The sequence below is a fragment of the Heloderma suspectum genome, chromosome 2 (assembly GCF_057233095.1).
Source record: "Heloderma suspectum isolate Gila_16-S chromosome 2, 16-S_ref, whole genome shotgun sequence".
Classification (NCBI taxonomy): domain Eukaryota; kingdom Metazoa; phylum Chordata; class Lepidosauria; order Squamata; family Helodermatidae; genus Heloderma; species Heloderma suspectum.
In genome coordinates, this window is record NC_139459.1 from 300473743 (window position 1) to 300501606 (window position 27864).

Sequence of the window (27864 nt, forward strand, 5' to 3'; positions counted from 1 at the left end):
ATTCTTTAGCATGGGTACAACCCGTATATGTGATATAAGTGCTAAAAAGCATTAAAGCTCTCCTAAGTTGATCATCTAATAGCAAAGTCAGTTCTAAGAGTACTTTGAAGTTCCAGTGCCAGATATGGCATTGAGATTATACTTATGGGTAGTCTAGTATTAAGCTAGAAACACTGGGTTATTTTGCAGCCTTTAGTATGACTGATCATGAGGTGTTAGCGAGGAGGTCATTCTAAAGTAGCTAACCCAATATTTGTCAGGGACATGACAAAGGTTGAGCATACCTCTGCCACATCTGGGAACATTCGCGTTGGGTTTCTACAGGCCTTTCTCCTATTCCTCAACTATAGGAGGCCACTGGATGCAATTGAACAGAAAATTGATAAGGAGGTAACCTTAGTACACTTGACTCCCAGCTCTTCCTTGTTATTGGCACTATATTCTAAGGTCTGTGTGCTTGTTCCATACATATCTATAGAGAAAAAAACACATGTTTAATCTGGACAAGAGCTGACATAATGATGAATAGTAGGTTTTCTCATAGCCTTGTATTTATTAATTTAAAACCTACACTGTCTACCAGATGTCAAACAGCATACAGTTTTAGCAATGAACTTGGCCTGTGTTATGATACCTTATGGGCTACAGACTGGTTCCTATGGTGTTTTATGGACAGGCTTTCTCCAGTCCTTTTGCTTGCTTGTAACCCTAAATATTCACCTTGCCACAGATAAGTAGCAGAGTTTTTTGGAGGTGATACGATTAACACCCTGGGTTGGATCAAGATTTAGGTGCTGGCAGAAGTGGACCTCCCGCCGCCTCCCTGTGGCAGCACCCCCAGCCCCTGAAAATGCTATACAGAGTGTTGGGGATCCTACAGAATGGGGTGAGCTGTGGCAGAGTGGGGATTCCAGAAAATTAGGCAGAAGCACCTTCCATGAGGATCTACCCTTCTGTCCATGGAAGGCAGATCCTGGCTCCTGGACAGGAAGCTGCCTCACACCACGTCAGGCTATCTGTCCATTTGGCCCAGTATTGTGTAGTCTGATGGTCAGTGGTTTTCCAGAGTCAGGCAGAAGTCTTTTGCAACATTTGCTACCTGAGTTCATTTCACTGGCGATGCCAGGAGTTGAACCTGGGCCTTTCTGCATGCAAAGCATGTGCTCATTTCCTCCATGGTAGTTACTTATGTGAAACTAGTTGCACCAGAAAGTGGATGTGGCTTTGCATTGAATGCACACACAACATTGACACCCAGATGTGTATTTGGATGTGCATCAGATTTACATTTCCAGTTTCTGATACTGCAAGTGACATACAGTTTGAACTCCTTAATTGCATTCAGGTGATGACACTCATACAAGTGTTTTGGCTTCTGATACTTAGTTTTGCCTACTACCCCAGAAAGAAAGAACCCAACAATTAATAATACCGATGGAGGGGACAGATAGTAAGTTTATCTCTAGTCCCCTCTTCTGACAGTAGTGAACTACTATGTAGTTCATTGGAAAAGCCGCAGTATACAATGCATTTTCACCTGGCTGCTTAATTTGTTCTGAATCTTCATATCCCCTATGACACATTTCATAAGAATAGTATTTTAAGCTTGTATGCTTTTCTTCTGCTAGGAACTATGGGGTAATATGTTTTTATTCTCCAGCAGACTTTGTTTTATTAAGAATTATTATCACTCAGATTGCTTGTTTTGTACTACATAAAAACTAGCAGTAAGAATTCTTTAAAAACTGTGTACGCTAATTTATACTATACATACGAATGTATTTACATATAGGACACCCTCCAACACAACTGTATGCACCTGAATTAGTAGATTCCTTTCAGATTTCCTTGTCCATATAGATCATATTCCTTATAGAGTATATATTCTTTCAAACGGTTTGGTAGTGGCAGAAATGTCAAGAAGACAGGACAACGTAGACGCAAGCGTCCTAAGCATTTCCGGATTCTCAGACGGCAAAGATGTTTCAAAGAACGGGTGTTTGCTGAAAATAAAGGAACATGTGCCAATATAATGTGATCTATCAATTGTTATATCTCATTTTGAAACTTCTTCAGCCTTGTATTCCAGGCATGGAGGGGATGTGTACCTGGGGTCAAGTCACAGACCAGCCATAATGAGCATGGCCTTGCACAAATCCTTGCCTTTTCAGCCTTAGTTCCCATCTGTAGAAAGGGAATAATGATTTACATGTTATGAAGGTTAAAATACCACCTGCCCAGAGCTCTCAGGATAAAGACAGATTGCTTACCTGTAACTAGTTCTTCCAAGTGATCATCTGTACATTCACACATATGGGCTCTGCACCTGCATGGAGCCCCATTCAGGAAACTACTATAGCTACGGAATTTTTGGCAGGAACCCTCCCCCACCGTTGCAGTGTGCACTTCCCTAGCAGGTTCCTGCCTGTTCCCTCAGTTCCAGGAGACTGCCCACTGTGGACTCAGAACTGAGAGGAATCTTGGCACCAACATTGAAACTGACAATACCGAAGTGGGGATGGTGAGAGGGTTGTGTGAATGCACAGGTGACCACTCGAAGAACTACATTTACAGGTAAGTAATCTGTCTGTCTTCTTCATGGTCTCTGTGCATCACATGTATGAGCAAGTAGAAAGCTGAATTACTGGAGGTGTGTTGATGTCCTACAGTAGAACAGAGGAGAGGACCGCTCACCCAAAAGAGCAGTTGACTCTTGCCTGAAACTTGAGTCAGTAGTGTTTAATAAACAGTGGTCTTGACCATGTCGCCACTCAGCATAGTTCAGGGAGAGTGACACCCTTTCCAAATGCTACTGATGTAGCCATTGCTCTCGTCCAGTGTGCTCAAACTTACGCAGAAAGTTCAAGTCCCCCTGCCTCAGCAGCCACTCGATCATCTGCACAAGCAGCAAGTCGTTAGGATAACACCAGAAGACACTTTCAGTTGCCCAATAACAAAGAGGTGCAATGAGTGATGAAAATACTTGGTCCAGAACTTGTAAAAGGCCAGTGCCTGATGAACATCCAGAGTATGAAGCATACACTCTATTGGAGAAGTAGGCAAAGGGATGAAAGCAGAGAGGATCATGCCTTGCTTGAGATGGAAATCAGATGCCACCCTAGGTAAGAAGGTGACATCTGGACAAAGCACCACCTTATCCTGATGAAAAGTCATGTAAGGTGGGTCAACACATGAGATGCACAGTTCACTTGACTTGCGAAACAATGTGATGGCTACAAGGAATGCCACCTTCCAGGAAAGGAATTGGAGGTCGATCATTGCAAGTGGCTTGAACAACAGTTCAGCTGTCAAAACCTACAGAACCACCAACAAATTCCAGTTTGGTACCGGCTGCTGAATTGGAGTAGCGAGATTTTGTACTCTTGCACTTTTGTACAGCTCTGTCAACGTGAACCACTCTGCTTTGCATAGCAGTAGTAGTATTGATGCTAGTGAAGTCATCCAGAATTTCTTGGTTGTGATGAAGGAGTTCATGTCTCTGAGGTCCAGGATCGGTCAAAGTCCTCCATCCTTCTTTGGCACTGTGAAGTGCCAGGAGTAAAAAATGCTGAGGAGCCAGTATAAAGGGTCGCGTTAGGTTACTTCCTTCACTAAGAGAGTCTCTACCTCCATGCACAACACCATTGATGGAGTTGTAGTGTGAAAAGAACCGAGAGGAGGAAGGATGTTGAACTCAATCTGGCAGCCCTTCTGGATGATGAAGAGGGCCCAAGAGTCAGATGTTATGCTTGTCCATGCATGGAGAAAAGATGACATGATTTCCGAAGACAGGGTGATGGGTATAGGGATGATAAAGAATGATGTCGAAAACGGCGTTTGCTGGTACCATCACCCTTCCTACAAGTGATATAGAACTTGGCTGATGAGTATTGCCGTTTTGGTGCAGAAGGAGCCTGATGCTGAAAAGACTGGTCGACTTGCAAAAAAGACACAAGAAAGGAAGACTGATGGGACCAACTTCACTGTTTATAAGGAAGCAGGTGTTGCCCCAATCCCATCCTCTGTGTTTGCTTTTTGGACAGAGTCTATGGCCTCATCCATCTTAGCATTAAAGAGCCCTTCCCCATCAAATGTCAAGTCCTCAATGTGGGACCAAGCTTCCTGTGACAATCCTGTTGGTTGCAACCAAGCATGTCACCACCACACCCACCACTGCCTTAGTATTGCAAATGGCCTGGTGTCAAAAGGTATTAATTTGTTGTCGAGACAGGCTCATGGCTTTGGCTTGGAGGATCCTAGCTAAGTCTCTTGTAATCAGGCAGGTGGTCAAAAAGAATCCCCATCTTTTCCCACAAAAACATTTGGTAATGGGACATAGCTGCTTGGTAGTTGGAGATGCAGATTCGCAGAGCTGTAGAAGAGTAAATTATACACTCCATTAAATTCAGTCTTCGGCCCTCCTTGTCAACCACAGAAAAGTGAACTCTCCGAGATTACCCTGAGAAGACTCTACAATGATGAAATTGGTTTGAGGGTATGTAAAGAGAACAGTTATTTATTTATTTAATTAATTTCTATACCGCCCAATAAGCTCTCTTGCATTCTTCTCCTGCACCCGATACATATTTTCCAGCTATTTAGATGTAGGTTTCATGCAAGATGGAGCATTCCAAGATTGCTGGACAGTTTGTAAAAGGGCTGGGAGGCCTTGGATCACTACAGGTGTTGACGCTTAAGTATGGACTGCGTCAAACATTGGGCCTTTGATCCTCAGAACAAGCTGTTGTGTCTCCAGGTTGAATGATTGGGCCATCCCGAGGATCTGCGACGGAAAAGCCTGAACTTGGGCACCAACTGCCGCATCCAGCGAGGAGGTGGAAGGAACTAGGGAAAAATAAGAGGTGAAATCGGACTGGTAACCGTCTGTGCCAGACTGAGGCGACGCTTCTGGGCAAACGGCCAGCCTTGAAGTAGCAGGTCTGTCCACTGGCGGCAGCAGAGCAGTAGTAAGATTCAGAAGTAGCACGGCAGGGGGCAGATCACCCGGCACTGCCATAGCAGTTGGAGCCAACAGTTGCAGCTGCAAAGCTTTTGTGGGCAATGATGGGGCAATGGAAAAGGAGGTGGAGGTAACAACACATTGTCGTTAGGTGGTCTCAACAGAGAAGCTGATGGTTCAGTATGGTACCAAGGAGGTGATGAAGCAATGGCAAAGACAACAAAAACAAAGAAAAGAAAATCAAACTAGAAAGACAGAAAAAAATGACAGCAGATAAGAGCAGAAAGAATGAAACCTTACCAGTTTATTGCAGTAGTCTGAACAACGACAGAAGTTCAGAACGAGGCTACTACAATGGCAGTTGAAAGAGAACTGAGAGGGTAGGTGGGAACCCGCTAGGGACGTGCATGCTAGGACAGTGCGGGGGGATTCCCACCCCAAATTCTTCAGCTATAGAAGTTTCCAGAACAGAGCTCCTGCAGGCGCAGAACCCATGTGTGCGAAGCACAGAGACTATGAAGAACAGAGAGAAGTAGGTAAATACTGGGGCGGGGGTAGAGAAACCAGATGTAAAATGGTGACTGGTGACTCCGGAGATGGAGCCAATTACCTACAGAACCCATGATCCATACTTTGGGATGACCTATATATATAAATACTAATCTACATCTGAGTTAATAGCACAGAGCAGGGATTCCAGTGGCCAGCAGAGCTGCATAAAAAACAATGTAAACTATTTTATAGGTAAGAAATACTGGTGGTGTTAGATAAATAATTAGCACAAAGCAAGCCATTGCAGAGATTTTTTTCACTTGCAAATTTTACTTGCTTGGAGATCTGTAAATTACCTAGTAAATCCCTATCTTCTTTCTGCCCCCCTCTGAGATAGGACATTAGTCCTGTACCTTGAATAGTCAAGGAAGATTTATAGAGTAAAGCAGGAGTCAACATACACATCTTGTGGATGGCTCCTGCAACAAATCCCAAGTATGCTGGCATAGGGTGAAAATCATGCATCTTACATAGATACAAACCTTACAGCTTTGGTTACATATGCAGCATGAGACATACCGCTTCCCCCTCCTTCATACGTGGGGTGTGGATGGGTTCAACTCCCTTGTTCCATCAATGGAACTTATACTGCTGGTGGAACAGGACTTCCACACCCTCTCCTCCCAAACCCCTGCAGCCCCCTGCACACCCTCCAAATGTCTTCCTGCAACGTATAAGAAAGTATCAGCAGAAATAAAGGAATTGCTTTGCGTAATCTGTTATGCTGCCTGTCAGTAACTTTACTTTAAAAGAATACTAAAGGAACAGGGAAAGGCTTCCTTTATTATATTAGGCAATTTGGAGTAATTGCCAATTCACAACAGAGCACACTGAAAACCTTAAAATAATTCAGACTGTTTCTGTATCTCACCACTACACAGTTAAAGTTTATTACAAACTGGCTAGGTTACTTCACAGAGAGAATTTCAGTGTGACTCAAAAGCAATTATAACAGTTATTGTGGTGTTGAGTTATATTTATCAAAATCTAATTTGCTAGATCCTTTTACCGATATCCACTAGTTGTTTCAATAAGCTCCTTAATATGATGCAACGGGTAATGTTAGGACTATAATACACCATGTCACTCATCTTTGAAATTCTAATTTCTGTAGATGCTGATTTGTATTTGACACTTACTCAAAATTGCATTGATTTCTGGCCAGAGTTTTTGTTCTTGCAGAACATATAGAAGCTTAGAGCAGATTCTGATATGATCAACATAATCTAGCATAACTCGCACTACTTTCCCAGACAGGTGCCTTAACCATGATAGTGTTATCACTTCACAGAACTGAAAGAGAAAACAAGACAGTATAAGACCATAGGATTCAACATTTTGGGTTGGATCCAGGATTTGCCTTCTGTTGATGAAAGGGCTCCAATCATAGAAAGTGCCTCCATGTAGTTTTTGGGGATCCCCCTTCCCCCCCACAGCTGATCCATTCATCAGGGTCCCCTAACTTTCTGTGTAGCATTTTCAGGGCACTGGAGGGGCTGCCATGAGGAGGAGGGAGGGAGGAAGTTGTTTCCACCAGCCCAGTTCACGCAACTAAATCTGGATCCAACCCAGTGTATTATTAAAGTTCCCTGAAGAATGAATCCAATAATGCCTCCCCCAGTCAGGCCAAACTAGCAGCAAAGCAAAATTCCAATAGCAAGCCGGACATACAGCTAAACAATTGGGATAATCAAGCACTCGCCATTTACTTCACAGAGTAAATGTGTGTTTTTAAGGGTGGCATTCAAGTTTCACAATTCCAAGTTTCCCTTGAAACACCAATGAGCGGGGTGGGCAGATGGTGTTTATCTCTCCCCTGTTTGCAAATTCCCTATTTTCCCCCAAGCTGATCTCCAGAACTGGAAGTGAGTCTGGATGGGCGTGTGAAACTTTAAAAACAGTCAGGGGGATTTGCAAGAGCAAATCAGTAGGTGGCAGGTTAAGCAGCCCTCTCCCCCCACAACCCCGAATGAAGTACTTACCATTGTGTCTTTGATAACAGTTGAGGTCCACCCTTCAAATATGAACTGGGAATGCACATTGTCTCCATGAAGACAGTCAAAGCAGCGGTGAATATCATACCCATAATTCAGTAACATCCTTAACATGACTTCGTCTTTCAACGTGTACTGCAGAGCTGATGGGAAATGTGTTGTATTGACTCTACAGAAGTAGTTCACATTGGCCCCATGGCGAAGCAGGAGATTAATGAACTCATAGTTGCCCATTCTCAAGGCGACCTGAAGACAGTTAACTGGGTCTTGGTTTGGTAGGGCTCCAGCTTCCAGGAGCAACTGTGCTGAGTTAATATCCCCATTAGAGACTGCAAAATACAAAGCTGATTTCCTCTCATCATCATAGCCTTTGCGAATTCTCTGATGCAACATAAAATTGGCATCAAAGCCAGATTTGAGAAGGAATTCAAGGCACTGAGGATGCCCTCCTGCTGCTGCTGAATGAATTGGACTGATCCCACTGTCCTTGATGACACTGTAATTAGTCACAGGAATCAGCATTTGTAAAGCTCTATGGAGAAAGATAAAGACAATAAAAATATTCTTCAAGAACACTCCAGTGATACTGTGTGCCTACATGATAAACTTCTGAAAATTGGGACAATGGGGCTGAGGCAAAACAGGCAAGAATTCTGGCTGGCTGTCATATGTGGTGGGAGGGTTGCCCTCACACCCTGAGCACTTCTGAAAAGATACCCATTGTGCCATAGGCATGTGGGTGGACAAGGATCCCAACAGGAAAATAAAAATGCACAAAAATCACCAAGAGAAAAGGGGGGGGGTGATAGAAGGGAGAAAGAAGAATGCAAAACCTAGGTCAAGTAGCTATAAGGAGAGGAGAAAGTTCCAAAAGCCGCTGAGGTAGTGGTGGTCAGAAAGGAACTGAGGAGGAAGGTCCTGGATGGTGTCTGACTGATTGTTTTACATTGTTTTAAATGTATGTATGTATGTATGTTGTTGTTGTTGTGTGTGTGCTATCTGTTTTATGTCATTACATGAATGGTTTTCTACTTCATATAACGTATTTTAATGGTTTTTAATTTTTGTGAACTGCCCAGAGAGCTTTGGCAATGGGGTGGTATAGAAATTTAATAAATGAAATGAAGGTGCTGTTCCTGTCAGGCATGCGCTCTAGCTGAAGGAGTGGGCCTTCATGCCCCCCCCCAAATTACTAGGTTATAAACCAAACAGCCCCCATCTTGGCTAGCAGAAAATAGGCTTGGTGCCTGTCATCCTTGACCTTAGCAAAGTGGGAAAACAGACAAAGGGGATAAGTCTCATCAGCTATGCCACGTATGCAAGACTAGATTGGAGATCATCAGATTCTAATCTAATTTGCAAATGTGCATATGTCCTGAAGGAAAAGGAATGGGTAAAACTGAGCAAGGTATGCCTGTCTCACACAGAGTGATTTCTCTCTGGAATATTAGAATGTATTATGATAGGTCTTCCCAATGTGCATTGTTGGGACAACAACATGCAACAAGTATTCCTTTTTGTGTCAGAAATAGCTTTTTTAGGAAGAGCGATTAAGTCCATTGTCTGAGAACAAATACCGCCATTTCCAACACTTAAAACCAGTTTTTTAAGGGTTGCCATACCAAGCGGGATGTCCATCCTTTTGTGTAAAAGGTATAAAATGTAAAGGTTTTCAGTAGCGAAGTGTGCCAGCTTTGATTGGCGCCAAGCCGTGGTTTGACAGGCAAATTTCATCTGCCCTCAGCACAGGTAAGCTTGGACACTCAGGTCTTTTGCAGATCCACTACCCTGCTCTGAGCCAATCCTCTCTGGGAAGACAAACTCCAGCATCCACTTACTATCTTTGTGGGAGGCCAGGGCTCTTGTAGAAAGCACACATACTGAGTTCTGCCTCAGTGTAGGTTTTTCCCAAACAAGCAGTGGCTTGTCCAGGTGGGTCTGTGTCCCCTGACAGGGAACAGAAGCCCCTTTTTAAAAAAGATACAGTTTTCAGTGACACCTCAGCCAAAGTTGCAGCACTCCCTAATATCCAGTCCGCAGGAAAGAGCTTCAGCCGAGGGAAAGGTATACAGCTGTTGGCGATCCTGCTACAAATATATCCTCCACCACCACCCATCCCCACTTTCTGAGAAAGCATGTATAGAAGTGTCTCTCTCTAATCTTTAACTGGTATTTGGTCAGAGACCCAGCCATTTTGTGCAGCCAGCTCCGGTGGGAGGAATTGGGCTGAGGCCCGTTTGGTTCTGTGCATCTCTGGTATCCCCTGCCAGAAATCACCCTCTGCCCCCCACACACTCTCTGGAGGAAATGTCTGAAGCCACAGCTAGCTCTACCAGTTGGTTCAGAGGTTTTCATAGGGAAAGGATACCAGAAAGGCATACCAATTGTAGTGTGTGAGTGTTACAAGCTCTGGGTAGTCCACTACCTGTTTCCTTGTAAAGTACAGTGAGTAAATGGTGGGTGTTGCCGGATACAACCCCCTCTAACCCATTCTCCTCACTCCACTTCCAACACTCAACCAGCTCTCACAACCCCTTTCTTTTCCTACTCCCATGAGTGTTAGGGACTCCACATTACCCAATCCCCTCCTCCTCGTGCTATCATCCTAATCTGTTCCCCCACTGCCCAAAAGCACTGTTCATGCATGTCCACAGTCTCATTTTGGGGTTTCGGGAACCAGCCTTGCCAAGAACATAGCTAATTTCCCCATGCAGAGTACAATTCTCAAGGAAGGCTTGCAGGTTCATTATCATTATTATACTTGTAGTTAAAGTGATGTTGCTGTACCAAGTTAATTCTCCCAAAATCAACTCATGCATTTTAAATTCTTGTCAATAAATGTGCCAAGTGGCATTATCCTAATATCTTGTGTCTGTCTGTGTATGGATTCTTAGGTGGGGAGGTCTCCTCTTTGCTATAGATGGTCTATGACCAATGTCTAAAGGTCCCTGTTGGGTTTAACAAATGCATGACTGTGAGAACGTGAACAAGGTATACACGTGTCTATAAAAAAGGGAGCACATTCGGTAATACTTAGCTCTAGAAGGTTCTGAATGTCGCTTTCCACAGGCACAGAACCCCTATGTTGGACTACACAGAGACCAAAAATAATTCTGTCTTGTTCATATATTTTACATCAAACTTTCAGATGAATATACAAAATATTATCAGCCAGCCTACCTCCTGCACAGTTTTTGAGGAGTATCTGACTATGATGGCTAGATACAAAAGAACACAGGGCTTTTGCACCTTTAATTTTTAATTAATTAATTAATTAATTATCATCATCATTAGCTGAAGCTCTCTGGGCAGTTTACAAGACAAAGCTTAACACCATAAAGTATAATAAAGTGCAATCCTATGCATGTTTAGACAGAAAAAAAGCCTCCAACTCCCAGCATGCCCCAGGCATCCATGCTGGCTGTGGCATGCTTGGAGTTGTAGGTCTTTTTTCTGTCTAAACATGCATAGGATTGCTCCCTATCATACTGAAACATAATAGAAAATCATAAGTTTAATACAGAAAAAAACCAAATATAAATATAAAAAGCCAGCAGCAGTGCAAAGATCTAAAAACGCACTAACACAATTTCTAAAACTGAAGCACTAAAAAGCCTGGGAAAGTATAAAGGTCTTCACCTGGCATTGAAAAGACCACAATGAAGGTGCCAGGCAAGCATCTCTGGGGATGTAATTCCACAGCTGAGGTGCCACCACTGAAAAGGCCCTCTCCTTAGTAGGCACCTGCCTCATCTCATTCCACCAGGTGCCCCAACCATTGTGTAGAAGAGGAAATGTCATGTTACACCTGCTGAAATTCCCTCTTCTACACAGTTATTAGAGGTGCAAAAGGTGGGAGCCCTGTGTTCTTTTTTATCTGGTCACCCTAGAACTGACAAGCTACTCACATGTAAGACACTGTTGATCTCTCCATGCATATGACAAACAGCAAGGCTAACTATATGACTACAGGAGGCTCCCCACCAGCCTATCACATAAATTGAGTCCACATGTTCTAACTCACAAGAAGTGTCCTTTATAAGCAGCTCTGTGGATAGGCAGGTGACCTGAATGCTTCGGTACATTGGCATCGGCTCCATACTCTAGGAGGAGAGAGACAGAATCTGGATTTCCTCCTCCAGCAGCTTCAAATAATATGGATGCGCAATCAGATGCTTGGGAAAGAACATTGGCACCTAAGTGAGGAAAGAACAGCAGAGGTTTAATAAATACGCACAAGTAATTAACATCCCCAGAACCTGAAAGATCTCAGTCTGCTATACTGTGAATATTAGTTCTTTCAGCAAGAATAGAGCTGGAATATGTTGGTTTTGGGGGCAATAACTTGGGGATATGGTATCAGTAATGGAATATTGCAAAGGACAAATCCTGAAGAAAAGGTTTTCGTAGCAAAAGGGGTTTAACAGGTCACATTCCCCTGTATGGCTCCCCTACTATCTTTCCAACAAACCTGCCTGCCTCCTGCTAAACTGATAGAGTACCATCCATCACGTATGTCACATTTTAAGGCCTTAAAAAATAACAACTGTCCATTTAATTGATACCCAGCCCATCCTGTGTCCCAACTTTGCTACTCACTCCCCTTTGATACAAAATATACCTTACAGAAGGCATCTACTACTCGTCACCGCCTCTCAGCAACTATCCCCATGCTTGCTAGCAATTTACATCATCTTATCTCTTATCCCCCACAGATAAACCCTCCCAGCAAACTATTGCTTCTGCCACCAGCCAACCTCTTCCCACTCCCTGCATCAAATTGCCCTGCAGCCCCAGTCCCCATTCTGCTTCCTGCCACTTCTGAACCCTTGGCCATATTTTCTTTGCATTACATCTGTGGTTTGAAAGTACGCTGGAGCTAAATCACCAAGCTATCAAGAAAGCCTCTTTCAGACAAGGACTGAGATTCATTGGGCATCTCTACACCAGCCTAAAATCCTGCATTTAAAATGGGTCTTTCTGCTTCCATTTTAAATGCAGGATCAGTACTGACTCCCTTTATATGCGCTTCCTTTTCCCCCCTCCCCTCCCCTCCCCCCTCCTTCTCTCTGTCTTCCATTAACTTTCATCGATCTCGCACCTTTTTTTGCCACTTTAACTCTTTTCATGGAGGAAACTGAAGTGGAACAAAATTGGGTAATTTGATAGCTCATTATCTGTGATCTATTTAAAAATGGAACAAAGGGCATTTAGTGCAGGAGATGCCCTGGAGGGTCCGACTCTTCGCGACCACATGGACCATAGCACGCCAGGCCCTCCTACCTCCACTCCCTCCCGGAGCGTGCTCAAGTTCATATTCACTGCATCGGTGATGCTATCTAGCCATCTCATCCTCTGCCGTCCCCTTCTCCTTTTGCCTTCAGTCTTTCCCAGCATCAGGGTCTTTTCCAGGGAGTTTTCTCTTCGCATTAGGTGGCCAAAATATTTGAGCTTCAGCTTCAGTATCTGTCCTTCCAATGAGCACTCAGGGCTGATTTCCTTTAGGATTGACTGATTTGACCTCCTTGCAGTTCAGGGGACCCGTAAGAGTCTTCTCCAGCACCACAGTTCGAAAGCATCAATTCCTCGGCGCTCAGCCTTCATATAGTCCAGCTCTCACAGCCATACATTACTACTGGGAAAACCATAGCTTTGATGATACAGACCTTTGTCGGCAAGGTGATGTCTCTGCTTCTTACTATGCTGTCCAGGTGTGCCATAGCTTTCATCCCAAAGAGCAAGCGCCTTTTAATTTCATGGCTACAGTCACCATCCCCCTTCATGGATCACTGCCTTGTTGTGGTGAAGGGGCTTGCGCAACTCAGTGAAGCCATAAGCTATGCCGTGCAGGGCCACCCAAGACGGACAGGTCATGGCAGAGAGTTCTGACAAAATATGGTCCACTGGAGAAGGAAATGGCAACCCACTCCAGTATTCTTGCCAAGAAAACCCCATTGAACGTATCACAAGGCTAAAAGATATGACGCCGGAAGATGAGACCCTCAGGTCGGAAAGTGTCCAATATACTACTGGGGAAGAGCAGAGGGTATTTCCAAGTAGCACCAAAAAGAGTGAAGCGGCTGGGCCAAAGCCGAAAAGACACTCAGCTGTGGATGTGTCTGGTGGTGAAAAGAAAATCCGCTGCTGTAAAGAACAATATTGTTTAGGAACCTGGAATGTCAGATCAATGAATCAAGGTAAGATTTTATAACAGCAAGATTTTGCTGTTTTAAATCTGTATTTTAAACTCCTGCACTGCTGCTAGGTTTTATTGTGGTTGTATTGTTATATTGTGGTTTTAATGTTCTATATATTTTAAATTGTTTTATTGTGTGCTGTTTGGTTTTAATTTTTGTGAACTGCCGACAGAGCTTCGGCTATTGGGCGGTATAGAAATAAATAAATAAATAAATAAATAAGCTGGAGGTGGTCAAACATGAGATGGCAAGATTGAATATCGACATCTTGGGAATCAGCGAATTAAAATGGACAGGCATAGGCAAATTTAATTCAGGTGACCATTATATCTGCTACTGTGGGCAAGAATCCCTTAGAAGAAATGGAGTAGCACTCATAGTCAACAAAAGGGCGGGAAAAGCAGGACTGGGGTACAATCATAGTCAACAAAAGGGTGGGAAAAGCAGGACTGGGGTACAATCTCAAAAACGATAGAATGATCTCAGTACGAATCCAAGGCAAACCATTCAACATCACAGTAATTCAAGTCTATGCCCCAACCACTGAGGCCGAAGAAGCTGAGGTTGATCGGTTCTATGAAGACCTACAACACCTTCTAGATCCAACACCCAAAATAGATGTCCTTTTCATCACAGGGGATTGGAATGCCAAAGTAGGAAGTCAAGAAATCACCGGGATAACAGGCAAGCATGGCCTTGGTGTACAAAATGAAACAGGACAAAAGCTAATAGAGTTTTGCCAAGAGAACACGCTGATCATAGCAAACACGCTTTTCCAACAGCACAAGAGGCGACTGTACACATGGACATCACCAGATGGTCAATATCGAAATCAGATTGATTATGTCCTTTGCAGCCAAAGATGGAGAAGCTCTATACAGTCAGTCAAAACAAGACCTGGAGCTGACTGTGGCTCAGATCATGAGCTTCTTATTGCAAAATTCCGGCTTAAATTGAAGAACGTAGGGAAAACCACTAAAACATTCTGGTATGACCTCAATCAAATTCCTTATGAATATACAGTGGAGGTGATTAATAGATTTAAGGGATTAGACCTCATAGACAGAGTGCCTGAGGAACTATGGATGGAGGTCCGTAACATTGTTCAGGAGGCAGCAACTCAATCCAACTCAGAGTTCCAGAGAATAGCAAGGAGAGACAGGAAGGCCTTCTTAAATGAACAATGCAAAGAAATCGAGGAAAACAACAGAATGGGAAAGACTAGAGATCTCTTCAAGAAAACCGGAGATATCAAGGGAACGTTTTGTGCAAAGATGGGCATGATAAAGGACAAAGAAGGAGGGACCTAACAGAAGCAGATGAGATTAAGAAGAGGTGGAAAGAATACACAGAAGAACTATACAGGAAAGATCTGAATGTCCTTGATAGCCATCATAGTGCGGTCATGGAACTTGAGCCGGACATCCTCGAGAGTGAAGTCAAGTGGGCCTTAGGAAGCATTACTAACAACAAAGCTAGCGGAGATGACAGTATTCCAGCTGAGCTATTTCAAATCCTAAAAGATGATGCTGTTAAAGTGCTGCACTCAATATGCCAACAAATTTGGAACACTCAACAGTAGCCACAAGACTGGAAAACGTCAGTTTACATTCCAATTCCAAAGAAGGGTAACGCCAAAGAGTGTTCAAACTACCGCACAATTGCGCTCATTTCACATGCCAGCAAGGTTATGCTCAAGATCCTACAAGCTAGGCTTCAGCAGTATGCGAACCGAGAACTACCGGAAGTACAAGCTGGGTTTCGAAGAGGCAGAGGAACTAGAGATCAAATCGCCAACATTCGCTGGATCTTGGAGAAAGCAAGAGAATTCCAGAAAAACGTCTATTTCTGCTTCATTGACTACGCTAAAGCCTTTGATTGTGTGGATCACAACAAACTGTGGCAAATTCTGAAAGTGATGGGAGTACCAGACCACCTTACCTGTCTCCTGAGAAACCTGTAAGAGGGTCAAGAAGCAACAGTAAGAACCAGACATGGAACAACCGATTGGTTCAAAATTGGGAAAGGATTACGACAAGTCTGCATACTGTCGCCCTGCTTATTTAACTTATATGCAGAGTACATCATGAGAAACACCGGGCTGGATGAATCACAGGTCGGAATTAAGATTGCCGGGAGAATGATCAACAACCTCAGATACGCAGACGATACCACCCTAATGGCAGAAAGCGAAGAGGATCTAAAGAGCCTCTTGTTGAGGGTGAAAGAGGTGAGTGCAAAAGCTGCTTTGAAACTCAACATTAAAAAAACGAAGATCATGGCATCTGGCCCCATCACTTCCTGGCATATAGAAGGGGAAGAAATGGAAGCAGTGACAGATTGTATTTTCTTGGGCTCCAAGATCACCGCAGACAGTGACTGTAGCCATGAAATTAAAAGACGCTTGCTCCTTGGGAGGAAAGCTATGGCAATGAATATGGACTTGAGCATGCTCCAGGAGAGAACGCAGGACAGGAAGGCCTGGCGTGCTATGGTCCATGGAGTCACGAAGAGTCGGACACGACTGAACAACAACAGTCACCATCTGCGGTGATCTTTGAGCCCAAGGAAGTTTCTTTAGATCCTCTTCGTTTTCTGCCATTAGGGTAGTATCGTCTGCGTATCTGAGGTTGTTGATAATTCTCCTGTCATTTCTCATGATGTACTCTGCATATAAGTTAAATAAGCAGGGTGACAGTATATAGCTTCTTTGTCATTTATCATGCCCGTCTTTGCACAAAACGTTCCCTTGATATCTCCGATTTTCTTGAAAAGATCTCTAGTCTTTCCCATTCTATTGTTTTCCTCCATTTCTTTGCATTGTTCATTTAAGAAGGCCTTCTTGTCTCTCCTTGCTATTCTCTAGAACTCTGCATTCTGTTGGATATATCTTCCCCTTTCTCCCTTGCTTTTTGCTTCCCTTCTTTCCTCAGCTACTTGTAAAGCCTCCTCAGACAGCCACTTGGCTTTCTTGCATTTCTTTTTCTTTGGGATGGATTGAGTTGCTGCCTCCTGAACAACGTTACGGACCTCCATCCATAGTTCCTCAGGCACTCTGTCTATCAGGTCTAATCCCTTAATCTATTCATCACCTCCATTGTATATTCATAAGGGATATGATTTAGGTCATATCTGAATGTTTTAGTGGTTTTCCCTACGTTCTTCAATTTAAGCCGGAATTTTGCAATAAGAAGCTCATGATCTGAGCCACAGTCAGCTCCAGGTCTTATTTTTACTAACTGTATAGAGCTTCTCCATCTTTGACTGCAAAGTACATAGTCAATCTGATTTCGATATTGACCATCTGGTGATGTCCATGTGTACAGTCACCTCTTGTGCTGTTGGAAAAGAGTGTTTGCTATGATCAGCGTGTTCTCTTGGCAAAACTCTATTAGCCTTTGTCCTGCTTCATTTTGTACACCAAGGCCATGCTTGCCTGTTATCCCGGTGATTTCTTGACTTCCTACTTTAGCATTCCAATGCCCTATGATGAAGAGGACATCTTTTTTTGGTGTTAGTTCTAGAAGGTGTTGTAGGTCTTCATAGAAACAATCAACCTCAGCTTCTTTGGCCTCAGTGGTTAGGGCACAGACTTGAATTACTGTGATGTTGAATGGTTTGCCTTGGATTTGTACTGAGATCATTCTATCGTTTTTGAGATTGTACCCCAGTAATGCTTTTCCCACCCTTTTGTTGACTATGAGTGCTACTCCATTTCTTTTAAGGGATTCTTGCCCACAGTAGTAGATATAATGGTCACCTGAACTAAATTCGCCCGTGCTTGTCCATTTTAGTTCGCTGATTCCCAAGATGTCGATGTTCAATCTTGCCATCTCATGTTTGACCACCTCCAGCTTACCTTGATTCATTGATCTGACATTCCAGGTTCCTAAACAATATTGTTCTTTACAGCATTGGACTTTCTTTTCACCACCAGACACATTTTATTTATTTATTTATTTATTTATTTCATTTCTATACCGCCCAATAGCCGAAGCTCTCTGGGCGGTTCACAAAAACTAAAACCAAACAACACACAATAAAACAATTTAAAATATATAGAACATTAAAACCACAATAGAACAATACAACCACAATAAAACCTAGCAGCAGTACAGGAGTTTAAAATACAGATTTAAAACAGCAAAGATAAAAATTTAGAAAGCTAAAATGCCTGGGAAAATAAAAAGGTCTTCACCTGGCGCCGAAAGGAGTACAATGTAGGCGCCAGGCGAACCTCACTAGGGAGCTCATTCCAGAGCCGGGGTGCCACAACAGAAAAAGCCCTCCTCCTAGTAGCCACCCGCCTCACTTCCTTTGGCAGGGGCTCACGGAGAAGGGCCGCTGATGATGATCTTAAGGTCCGGGCAGGCACATATGGGAGGAGGCGATCCTTCAGGTAACCTGGCCCCAAGCCGTTAAGGGCTTTGAATGTTAACACCAGCACTTTGAATCGGGCCCGGAAATGGACCGGCAGCTAGTGCAGCTGGAAAAGTACTGGCGTAATATGAGCTCGCAGGCCAGTCCCTGTTAACAATCTTGCTGCCCTATTTTGGACCAGCTGAAGTTTCCGGACCGTTTTCAAAGGCAGCCCCACGTATAACGCATTGCAGTAATCCAGACGAGAAGTTATCAGAGCATGGATAACTGTAGCTAGGCTATCTCTGTCCAGATAAGGGCGTAGTTGGTATACCAGCCTAAGCTGATAAAAAGTGCTCCGTGCCGCTGAGTTCACCTGTGCCTCAAGTGACAGTTCTGGTGAACTGTCATCCACAGCTGAGTGTCCTTTCAGCTTTGGCCCAGCCGCTTCGCTATTTCTGGCACTACTTGGAAATTCCCTCTGCTCTTCCCTAGTAGTATATTGGACACCTTCCGACCTGAGGGGCTCATCTTCCGGCGTCGTATTGTTTAGCCTTGTGATATGTCCCATGGGGTTTTCTTGTCAAGAATACTGGAGTGGCTTGCCATTTCCTTCTCCAGTGGGCCACATTTTGTCAGAACTCTCCACCATGACCTGTCCGTCTTGGGTGGCCCTGCACGGCATAGCTTATGGCTTCACTGAGTTACACAAGCCCCTTCGCCACAACAAGGCAGTGATCCATGAAGGGGGTGATAGTGTCATGTAAAAAGCCCGCAAACTTCTGTGAAAGAGTAATGTCAATCGCAGGACAAAAGCTCCATGTGAAGGAGCCCTTAGACAATGTTCAGTTGGAAGAGGCAAGAGGTAGAGAAAGGGAGGATGAAACATGCAGAGAGAAGATATTCCAGCAGTCTATCTCTAGCAGGCCAAATAGCTGTGCTCCATGTCACCTTTGAAGACAGGTGGTGGCACAGTAGTATCGAGATGGTGTTTGAACATTAAACATGGTATTGCATCCTGACTGTGCACACTGACTTTCATTCCACTATCTCAATGCTCAATAGAAACATTGTATCACAGTGTGTATATCTTTTGGGCCCTTTAAAAACAACAGTGGAGGCTGAGCTGGAAGTGTTCATGAACACAGAATCTAGAATTCTGTGCTGAATAAGCACTCGAAACATAAAAAAGAGTATCCTGAAAAGACATGTTTAGCCAAAGTCTTACTTTGGCTAGGATGCATTGCATATTTTGCAAGTGTGTACACGTTATAATCAACAGTGGTCCCCAACAGTGGTCCCCCAAGTATTGTTGTGTGGAACTATCAAAAGATCAGCATGGGTGATGGTTGGCTTGCAAGGTCTGACTGCTCTGAATGAGCATTCCCATCACTGAGGGAGAAAACATATCCAAATATACCATCAGCACTGCATAGAGTATTTCAAGGTGTCTGCCACCTTTTACAAGAAGGCATCCTAGGTTTCTCAAATCCTGGATTAAGTAGCAGGAACTGTATTCTGCACTTAACAACAGCACATCATAGAACTCTTCTAGGAACTACCAGAAAAACAATTAGGGGCACATTTAATTTTCAAGGGATGGTATTCAAGTTCTCACCTTTACGCAATAAGATTTCCAGAATGTCTGTATGCCCATTCTGCGCTGCCAGTGCTAGAGGGGTGAGCCCATATGAGCTTCGTGGATCTGGATCTGCTTTAGCGCAAAGCAGAAGTTCCACCATGTCTTTTAAGCCTAGCCTGGCCGCTTCATGTAAAGCTGTCCTGTTGTTGACACACTGTAGATCGATACTGGCACCAAATTGTATCAGCAAGGAAGCAATTTCATATGAGCCATGTTTAATTGCTGTAAAATATCAAGAATGGAAAGAGCAACATTTGAAGGGTTCATTTAACAGATAACTGAATTAAAATGCTTCTGTCTCTTGTGAAACCATGTCAGGATAAAAAAAAACCTTTCCTTAGCTGGATCACGCTATTTATATACAGCAATAAAGGTCACACAGAACTGCGAGGAGCTAAACTTAGAACCAAACTTTTTTGTAATCCTAGATTTAAAAAACAAAACTGAAACACAAATATTGCCCACAGCATCTTGCTACTGCTGCAAGGCTTTCCTGACGCCGAAGAAGCTCCCTGAATGGGCAAGCTTGTTGTCCCTTTGGACAGCAAAGGGGGAAATACCTCATCAAGTTCAGGAACAGCATGTGCCACTTGATCATAGCCAGCCTTCTGGCCCAGTGATCAGCAGACTAGTTGGCTCTGCCTTTGGAGGCAAAATTTTCAGGATAAAAACAAACAAACAAACAAACAAACAAACACTGAGCTCTCGGTTTGGGTGCCAGCCAAAGAAGCCAGACTGAGAACTATCTCTTATCTGGCCATTGTTGCCCTAGAGAATTGTTGGGATCTCTAGTAGAAACCATTAAGACTATTGAAAGTAGGCACTGGACTTTCTCCCCAAGAAATGTAACTCCATGAGGTGTAACCCTAGCAGAAGGGGAGGCACCTCAAAGCAAGTGGAACCCCCCAGTGAGACTGTCAGCTACCCCATTTTGCTCAGGAGCATTGCACCTAGCCCAGAGAAGCCAATGACTGCACTCCTACAGTGGACATGGAGGCAGACGAAGGTACACTCTCAAACCTCCTTCCCTCTTAAAATGTACTCCATAGGAAGCTAAAGTGTTCTGTGTGAACAGCAGCAGCACACTGATGTAGCCTTAGGCCAGAGGTGTTGGGCTGAATTCCATTACAGAGAAGCTCTCAGAGCCACATTCCATTGGTGGGCGGGGTCAAAGACAAAAGGAGTGGGGCCAAAAATACCAAAATTCCTGGCATATTTAAGTTTAAAGATCTTACCACCACTAATGAAGCCCCAGGAGAGGCATTTCAACCTTGGGGGGGGGGGGACTGTGCAAAAGCAGGGGAACCACAAAAATGATTGGTGGCTGGGGAGAAAGGGGGTGGGGCCAGGAGAAGATGTGGACTTCTGGGGAACCCCAGAGGGCTGGAATTGGAATCCAGGAAGGCTGGATTTGGCCCTCGGGCCTGAGGTTCTGCACTGCTGCCTTCGTCTTTCATCCTAAGCAAACTTACCTGAAAGAAAGACCCATTGGGAGCCCCTGCCAAAGGAAGGGAGGCAGGTGGCTACCAGGAAAAGGGCCTTTTCTGCTGAGGCACCCTGGCTGTGGAATGAGTTCCCTAGAGAGGTTCACCTGGTACCCACTTTGTACTCCTTTCGGCACCAGGTGTTATTCTCCCAGCATTCTAGCATTCTAGTCTTTTAATCTTGCTGTTTTCAATCTGTATCTTAAATCTCTGCACTGCTGCTAGGTTTTATTATGGTTGTACTTTTATATTGTAGTTTTAAGCTTTCTTATTTTATATTGTTTTACGCTGTACCTTGAGGTTTTAATTTTTGTGATTTGCCCAGACAGCTTCAGCTATGGAGCAGTATAGAAATGTAATAAACAAACAAACAAACATATTTCCATAATATGTGTTCAGAACCATAACATTAAATGTCATGCCACAGCATTTCCAATCTACGGCGTCAGGGCTAGCTCATCCACTCGCCAGCTGGGACACACCCTAGGAATGGGTTCTGAAGCACACACCGCTAGCACTCTGGTCCTGAAGAGGCAGCGGAGCTAGGGCAAGTAAACGAGTGCAGAAACAGGCAATGGTACCAGCAGGGATGGCGGGAGCAGATGGGCCTTGGATTTCTGGGAGGTGGAGTTAGGGTAATAGTGACAGAGCACAAGCAAGTCAGAGTCAAATTCAGGTCTGCCATTTGAGCAGCACTGAAATAGGGAATTGTATCCCAAATCTTTGCATGACATGAGAAAAGAATATTTAATATGCCCAAGCTATTTTTAATGTAACCACAGCATTAAAAAAATTGCCAGATAAATTCCATATTACAATTTACCAATAATTAAAGCAGAATCTCCTTCTTCATTCTTAACATCAGGATTAAAGCCATTGAGGAGCAGAAAATGTACATTTTTCACAAGACATGTGTCCACTGCTATAGAGAGAGGAGTTTCTCCTTTCAGATTTGTCTGTTGCCACACAATGCAGTGTGAAGCTGAAAGATAACCATTCGAAATGGACATGTGTTCAGACACCAAGTTAGCATACAAAGCTAGCATGAGAAAAACACTTAGAGCCCACAGAAGGTGCTACCTTTCAGAGTTATTTCTAGAATATTCTTGTTTGGTTGTGCTGCAGCTTCATGTAGAGGAAGGCAGCCTTGTTCATCTGCTTCCCGAAAAGCACAGCCATTACTCACCAGTTTGAGCAAAACCTCTTCTTTGCCTGTTCATTGTGTGAAAGGTCAGAATAATGCATACCTATGCTCTTTAATCCCAAGATAGTTCTGAACATTGCTAACCCTAACAAACTGTAGTTAAAATAGCAACGAGCTGGTTCACACATGCATGTGCATCCCCTGATGGCTCATTATGGGTTAATTAATCTGGTTATTTAAAAGTCTGTCACATAAAAAAATCAAATACTATCCTTTGAGTCTGAAATCCCATATAATACCCCAAGGAAACTAAGGCAGATACTTAACTGTCCGAATTGCAGTGATTATCTTCTTGTGATTTGTACTTGTAGAAAAATTAAAGCTGCAAAGGGAACAAAATGAATGAATGAATGAATATTTATTTCCCCTTCATATTACACTTAAATTCAGGATGAAAAAAATGAAATTAAGGTGGAGGAAAAGATCATATTTTAAGCTGACACATTTACTATACAACTGTGGTACAAGTAAGAGGAAGTCTAAGACTGCAATCCTACCTACACTCACTTGACAGTAAGCCCCTCCGGGGTATTCCAGGATCAAGCAGAGGGGTTACCAACCTCCTTGTGTTGCACTTTTACACATTTTCCTTTAAAAATAAAATTTAAAAAATCACCAAAAGAGAGGTAGTACTCGCTACCACTTTGTTTTTAAATTACTACCTATGTTTTTGTTGTTGCTATCTTCATAGAATAGTATCACAGAATAGTAGGGTTGGAAGGGGCCTATAAGACCATCAAGTCCAACCCTTTATGGACAAAGATCCCTTGCTGATTTTGTTTTTAAATTGATTTAAGAAAAAGGAGAACCTGCACCCTACAACAATCCAGTCTCCAGGATTAAACAACCCATTAATTGGTATTTCATGCAAACCAGGTCAACAACTAGATGAAGCAGAGCTTGTGAAAAAGAAATCAGCAATGCTTACTCTGAGTTCTCCGCTCTCTGAGTTTTTTACTCTCTAGGGTAATGAAGGTTGATTTGTACTGAGCACTTTAAGTTGACTCACTTAGGTGCAGTCGATAGGATTACACCCTCACTGATTGGAAGCCCCCAAATTCAGAGGTGTCCAATATTTCAGTGCAGGTGTTAATTAGGTAGGATGTTAAAACGGCAGTCGCCTTGTCAAGCAGGCCAGGATCTTCACACTGAACACAAAATGTGACTTATGTCCAACTAAACATGTTTAGGTTTGAGCCACACAGAAGCTGTAACTTTACCGACCAACAGAAAATACATTTTTGAACAAAATGCAAAGAACCAAACTATTCAGTGCCTACTTTGCTTCAGATTTCTCCAAAACAAAACAAAACCAAGAAAAGTATCTTGTCACCAGATGATGGCAATATTATCATAGACCATGAAGAGGGAGAAAAAGTCACTCAAATAACTTGTTAAAAGAATGGTTGACAATTTTGATGAATGCGATTTACCATTTTCCAGGCCCTGTCATATAGCTGTTCTATAACTATTAATAATTTCTAGTATTTTTGGAGGAGTTTCAGTTTACACAGAAGATACGTAGCACAGGTTTATTTTGAGTTCCAAGAAAGAGACAAAAGAAAATCCTGAACAAAACCAAGAAATTTAGGCCCCTTTATTTTTTTTAGAACTTTAAATGAGCAATTCTCCCCCCACCCCTCATCTATATATGTCTAAGTCTACATTTGGGTTACTCGTTTTTCATCATATATTTTCATTCCCATTTTTATATATTCTGATAAAATGTGTAGTAGCCACACTTGTGCCTAAAAAACCCTCATCTATTCAGAATGCAGCATCCAGAGATATTTAAAGCAAAAAGGCACAACCTAGTCACAGCTGAACACTTCCAAGGTCCATTGATTTCAATGGAAGAATTAACCCCCAAAATGGTCCAAATGCACAAGGCAGTCCTGCTGTTAAAGCTAAGCTGAAGTGGCTCTATAAGGTGCCTGAATTGGTAACCTACCTGGGAATCACACGTACACCACTCTCAGGTCTTGGAAAAAAGGCAGAGTACAGGTGTGGGTAATTAATTGATTTACAGTGCTTCACTTTGGCTGGATCGTTACTAAAAGTACTATGATCCCCCACTTAGCCACAGCATATAGCACCATAACAATTCCCATATAAAACATATAAAATGGAGAAAACATAAGTACATAAGAAGAGCCATGCTGGATCAGACCAAGGGTCCATCTAGTCCAGCATTCTGTTCACACAGTGGCCAACTAGCTGTTGGCAGGAGACCCACAAGAAGGACATGAGTGCCAGATCACCTTCCTGCCCGTGTTCCCTAGCAACTGGTGTACACAAGCTTATTGCCTCTGGTACTGGAGGTAGCATATAGCCATCAGAACTAGTAGCCACTGATAGCCTTCTCCTCCAGGTATTTATCTAACTCCCTTTTAAAGCCATCCAAATTGATGGCCATCACTACATCTTGAGGTAGCAAATTCCATAGTTTAACTATGCACTGCGTGAAAAAGTACTTTCTTTTATCTGTCCTGAATCTCCCACCAATCAGCTTCATGGGATGACCCCAGGTTCTAGTCTTTTGAGAGAGGGAGAAAAATGTCTCCCTGTCCACATTCTCCACACCATGCATAACTTTGTACACCTCTATCATGTCTCCCCTTACCCTCCTTTTCCCAAGCTAAACAAGCCCAGCTGTTGGTAACCTTCCCTCATAGGGGAGATGCTCCAGCCCCATGATCAGCTTAGTTGCCCTTTTCTGCACTTTTTTACAGCTCTGCAATATCTTTCTTTTAGGTATGGTGACCAGAACTGTACACAGTATTCTAAGTATGTTCACATCATGGATTTGTATAAAGGCAGTATGACATTGGCAGTTTTATTCTCAATTCCTTTTCTAATTATGCCTAACATGGAGTTTGCATTTTTTACAGCAGCTGCACACTGGGTTGACATTTTCATCAAGCTGTCCACCACAACTCCCAGATCTTTTTCTTGGTTGGTCACCGCTAGCTCTGGTCCCATCCAGCTATACTTGAAGTTGGGATTTTTTGCCCCGATGCGCATCACTTTACACTTGCTTACATTGAACCACATTTGCCATTTGGATGCCCATTCTCCCAGTTTGGAGTGACCCTTTTGGACCTCTTCACAATCCCTTTTTGTTTTAACTACCCTAAATAATTCGGTGTCATTGGTAAACTTGGCCACTTCACTGCTCACTCCTAATTTCAGATCATTTATGAACAGGTTGAAAAGCATTGGTCCTAATACAGATCCCTGTGGGATCCCACTATTTACTTCCCTCCATTCGGAGAATTTGCCATTTATTCCCACTCTCTGCTTTCTGTTCTTTAACCAGTTACTGATCCATAAGAGGACCTATCCCCTTATTCCATGATTGCTAAGTTTGCTCAGGAGTCTTTGGTGAGGAACTTGGTCAAAAGCCTTTTGGAAGTCCAAGTAAACAATGTCTACCGGATCACCCCTGTCTACGTGTTTATTTACACTCTCAAAGAACTCTAAAAGGTTAGTGAGACAGGACTTACCTTTGCAGAAGCCAAGTTGATTCTTTTTCAGCAAGGCTTGTCCTTCTATATGCTTATTAATTTTATCTTTAATGATGCTTTCAAGCAATTTACCCGGAACAGACATTAAGCTAACCAGCCTGTAATTTCCCGGATCCCCCCAGATCCCTTTTTAAAAATTAGTGTTACATTGGCCATCCTCCAGTCCTCTGGTACAAAGGCTGATCTTAGGGACATGATGCATATTTTGGTTAGAAAATCAGCAATTTCATATTTGAGTTCTTTGAGAACCCTAGGATGGATACCATCTGGGCCCGGTGATTTATTTGCTTTCAATTTATCAATAAGATTAAGAACGTCATCTTTTGTCACCACTATTTGCCTCAGTTCTTCAGACTCCCTTCCTGAAAACATCAGTTCAGGCACAGATATCTGTCCTATATCTTTTGCAATGAAGACTGATGGAAATAATTCATTCAGCTTCCATGCACATAACAATATTCTGTGAAAAATTCACAGCCCCCTGGGGGGCTGCACATTAAAAAGTCACTGCTGGTGGATCGAATTTCCTTTCCCCCTTGCATGTACCTCAAATAAATTCCAATGGGTTGGGGACACACCAGAGCAGGTTTGAGGCTTGTACAGGGGATGCAGGCAGGGTTGTAGGAGACAGGAAAGGAAACTCCCATTGTGCAAGTCTGCTTGCATAACGTTGGATTTAGACTTCTGTGCCAGTCACTTTAGAGCTGCCACCAGAAATGGTATTCAGAGTGGTCCTATTTGGCTTCTATTGCTTAAAAAAAACACACCCTAATACTCTATCTAAAATTATCTCCAGTTGTGTTTATATAAAAGCTGTCTAGTTTCTCTCTATTTCTTTTTTCCACTGTCAAAGAACCTGTGCATTCTGCCTATAGACGGAGATGGTTCTGAGTAAAAGCTAGATTTTATATTTTAAATAATGGGGGATCAACTACTTTTTTCTTCTTCATCCCACTATATGTTGGGAGAATCCCAGGTACCACTGACACCATCTCAGCCCTTGGTAGAGCCTCATTTGAATGTCTGCACTCTTCTCTCACTTTCCACCTTAAGACTGTAATCAGATGCAGTCTCCATGACTTGGAGATCAGCCACTTCCCCCAACCCACACTGCACTTTTTTGCTTTGTTTAACATCTTGCCTGATGACGAGTTCTCTAGAACTTGAATGCTTGCACAATATTTTGTGACCTTTGGGTTGGCCTAATAAAAGGTATTATTACCCTAAAAGGGAGTTTGTAATTTTTCTGTTGGCCAACACAACTACCTTTGCTTTTTGAGTACCCAGAGAGGTATACATACCTGTCATTCTCTGCTGCAGCCACAGTCTCGCTCTTATGGAAATCTTGCAAACTTTGTTGAATGACATACTGAGTAGGGATGTCATCATCAACCTCTTCATCATATGTATTTGTAGCATCATACATGTTAAAAGCACATCTCTTAGATCACAAAGCCAGGCAGGATTAAATAATTGTTCTCTGTTGGAATTTTGACTTCTTAAATTTCTTCTACTCTTTCAGAAACATCAGTAACTATACATATGGAAAGGAAGATATACAATGATAAACAAAGAGATCTGGATTGTACTGTTTTCTCATTTGCTAAGAAATAAAAGCAGAGTTCTTAATTGACATGCCTCAATCAATCTGTTTTTGAGCATCAACATAATTTCCCACCTATTGGCAGATTTTTCCCATGGTAGGAAAAAGGGGCCATATTTGGCTCACTTCAAACATGATGGTAAGAAAATTCTTACTGATCTTGTGTACTGCTTTTGCTCAATTTTGACTACTTGTATACACACAGCTGTAGGGCTCCATTCTCCCACATGCCTAATTCTCTCTTATGGCTTTACTCCCTCAGGCTTTTAAAAAAAACCCCTTAATACAGCATGCTTGATTAACGGACCAAGCCGCTGCATAATTCAATAAAGTAATAATTGA

At 43.0% G+C, this 27864-nt stretch overlaps 1 protein-coding gene across 1 annotated transcript; it reads right to left on the bottom strand.

Moving 5' to 3' along the window:
* Nucleotides 1-1824: 1824 nt before the first annotated feature.
* Nucleotides 1825-27345, bottom strand: ASB14 (ankyrin repeat and SOCS box containing 14). Its single transcript, XM_084840064.1, has 10 exons — nucleotides 27221-27345; nucleotides 22660-22714; nucleotide 22477; nucleotides 22269-22400; nucleotides 22012-22170; nucleotides 19681-19926; nucleotides 11531-11702; nucleotides 7495-8038; nucleotides 6652-6805; nucleotides 1825-2003 (listed from the first exon to the last, which is right to left on the bottom strand). Exons 1-10 carry the CDS (start codon nucleotides 27343-27345, stop codon nucleotides 1825-1827), a joined length of 1767 nt encoding a protein of 588 aa, XP_084696190.1.
* Nucleotides 27346-27864: the final 519 nt, after the last annotated feature.

Bases quoted from the DNA above. Each gene is read 5' to 3' on its own strand.
- ASB14 (XM_084840064.1), bottom strand. From the start codon at position 27,345: ATGTATGATGCTACAAATACATATGATGAAGAGGTTGATGATGACATC. The intron at 22,715-27,220 runs GTATGTATACCT...TTCCCTTTGCAG, and splicing joins GCTGCAGCAGAGAATGACAG to CTTTAATTTTTCTACAAGTA. The intron at 2,004-6,651 runs GTAAGTGTCAAA...CTTTATTTTCAG, and splicing joins AGAAATCAATGCAATTTTGA to CAAACACCCGTTCTTTGAAA.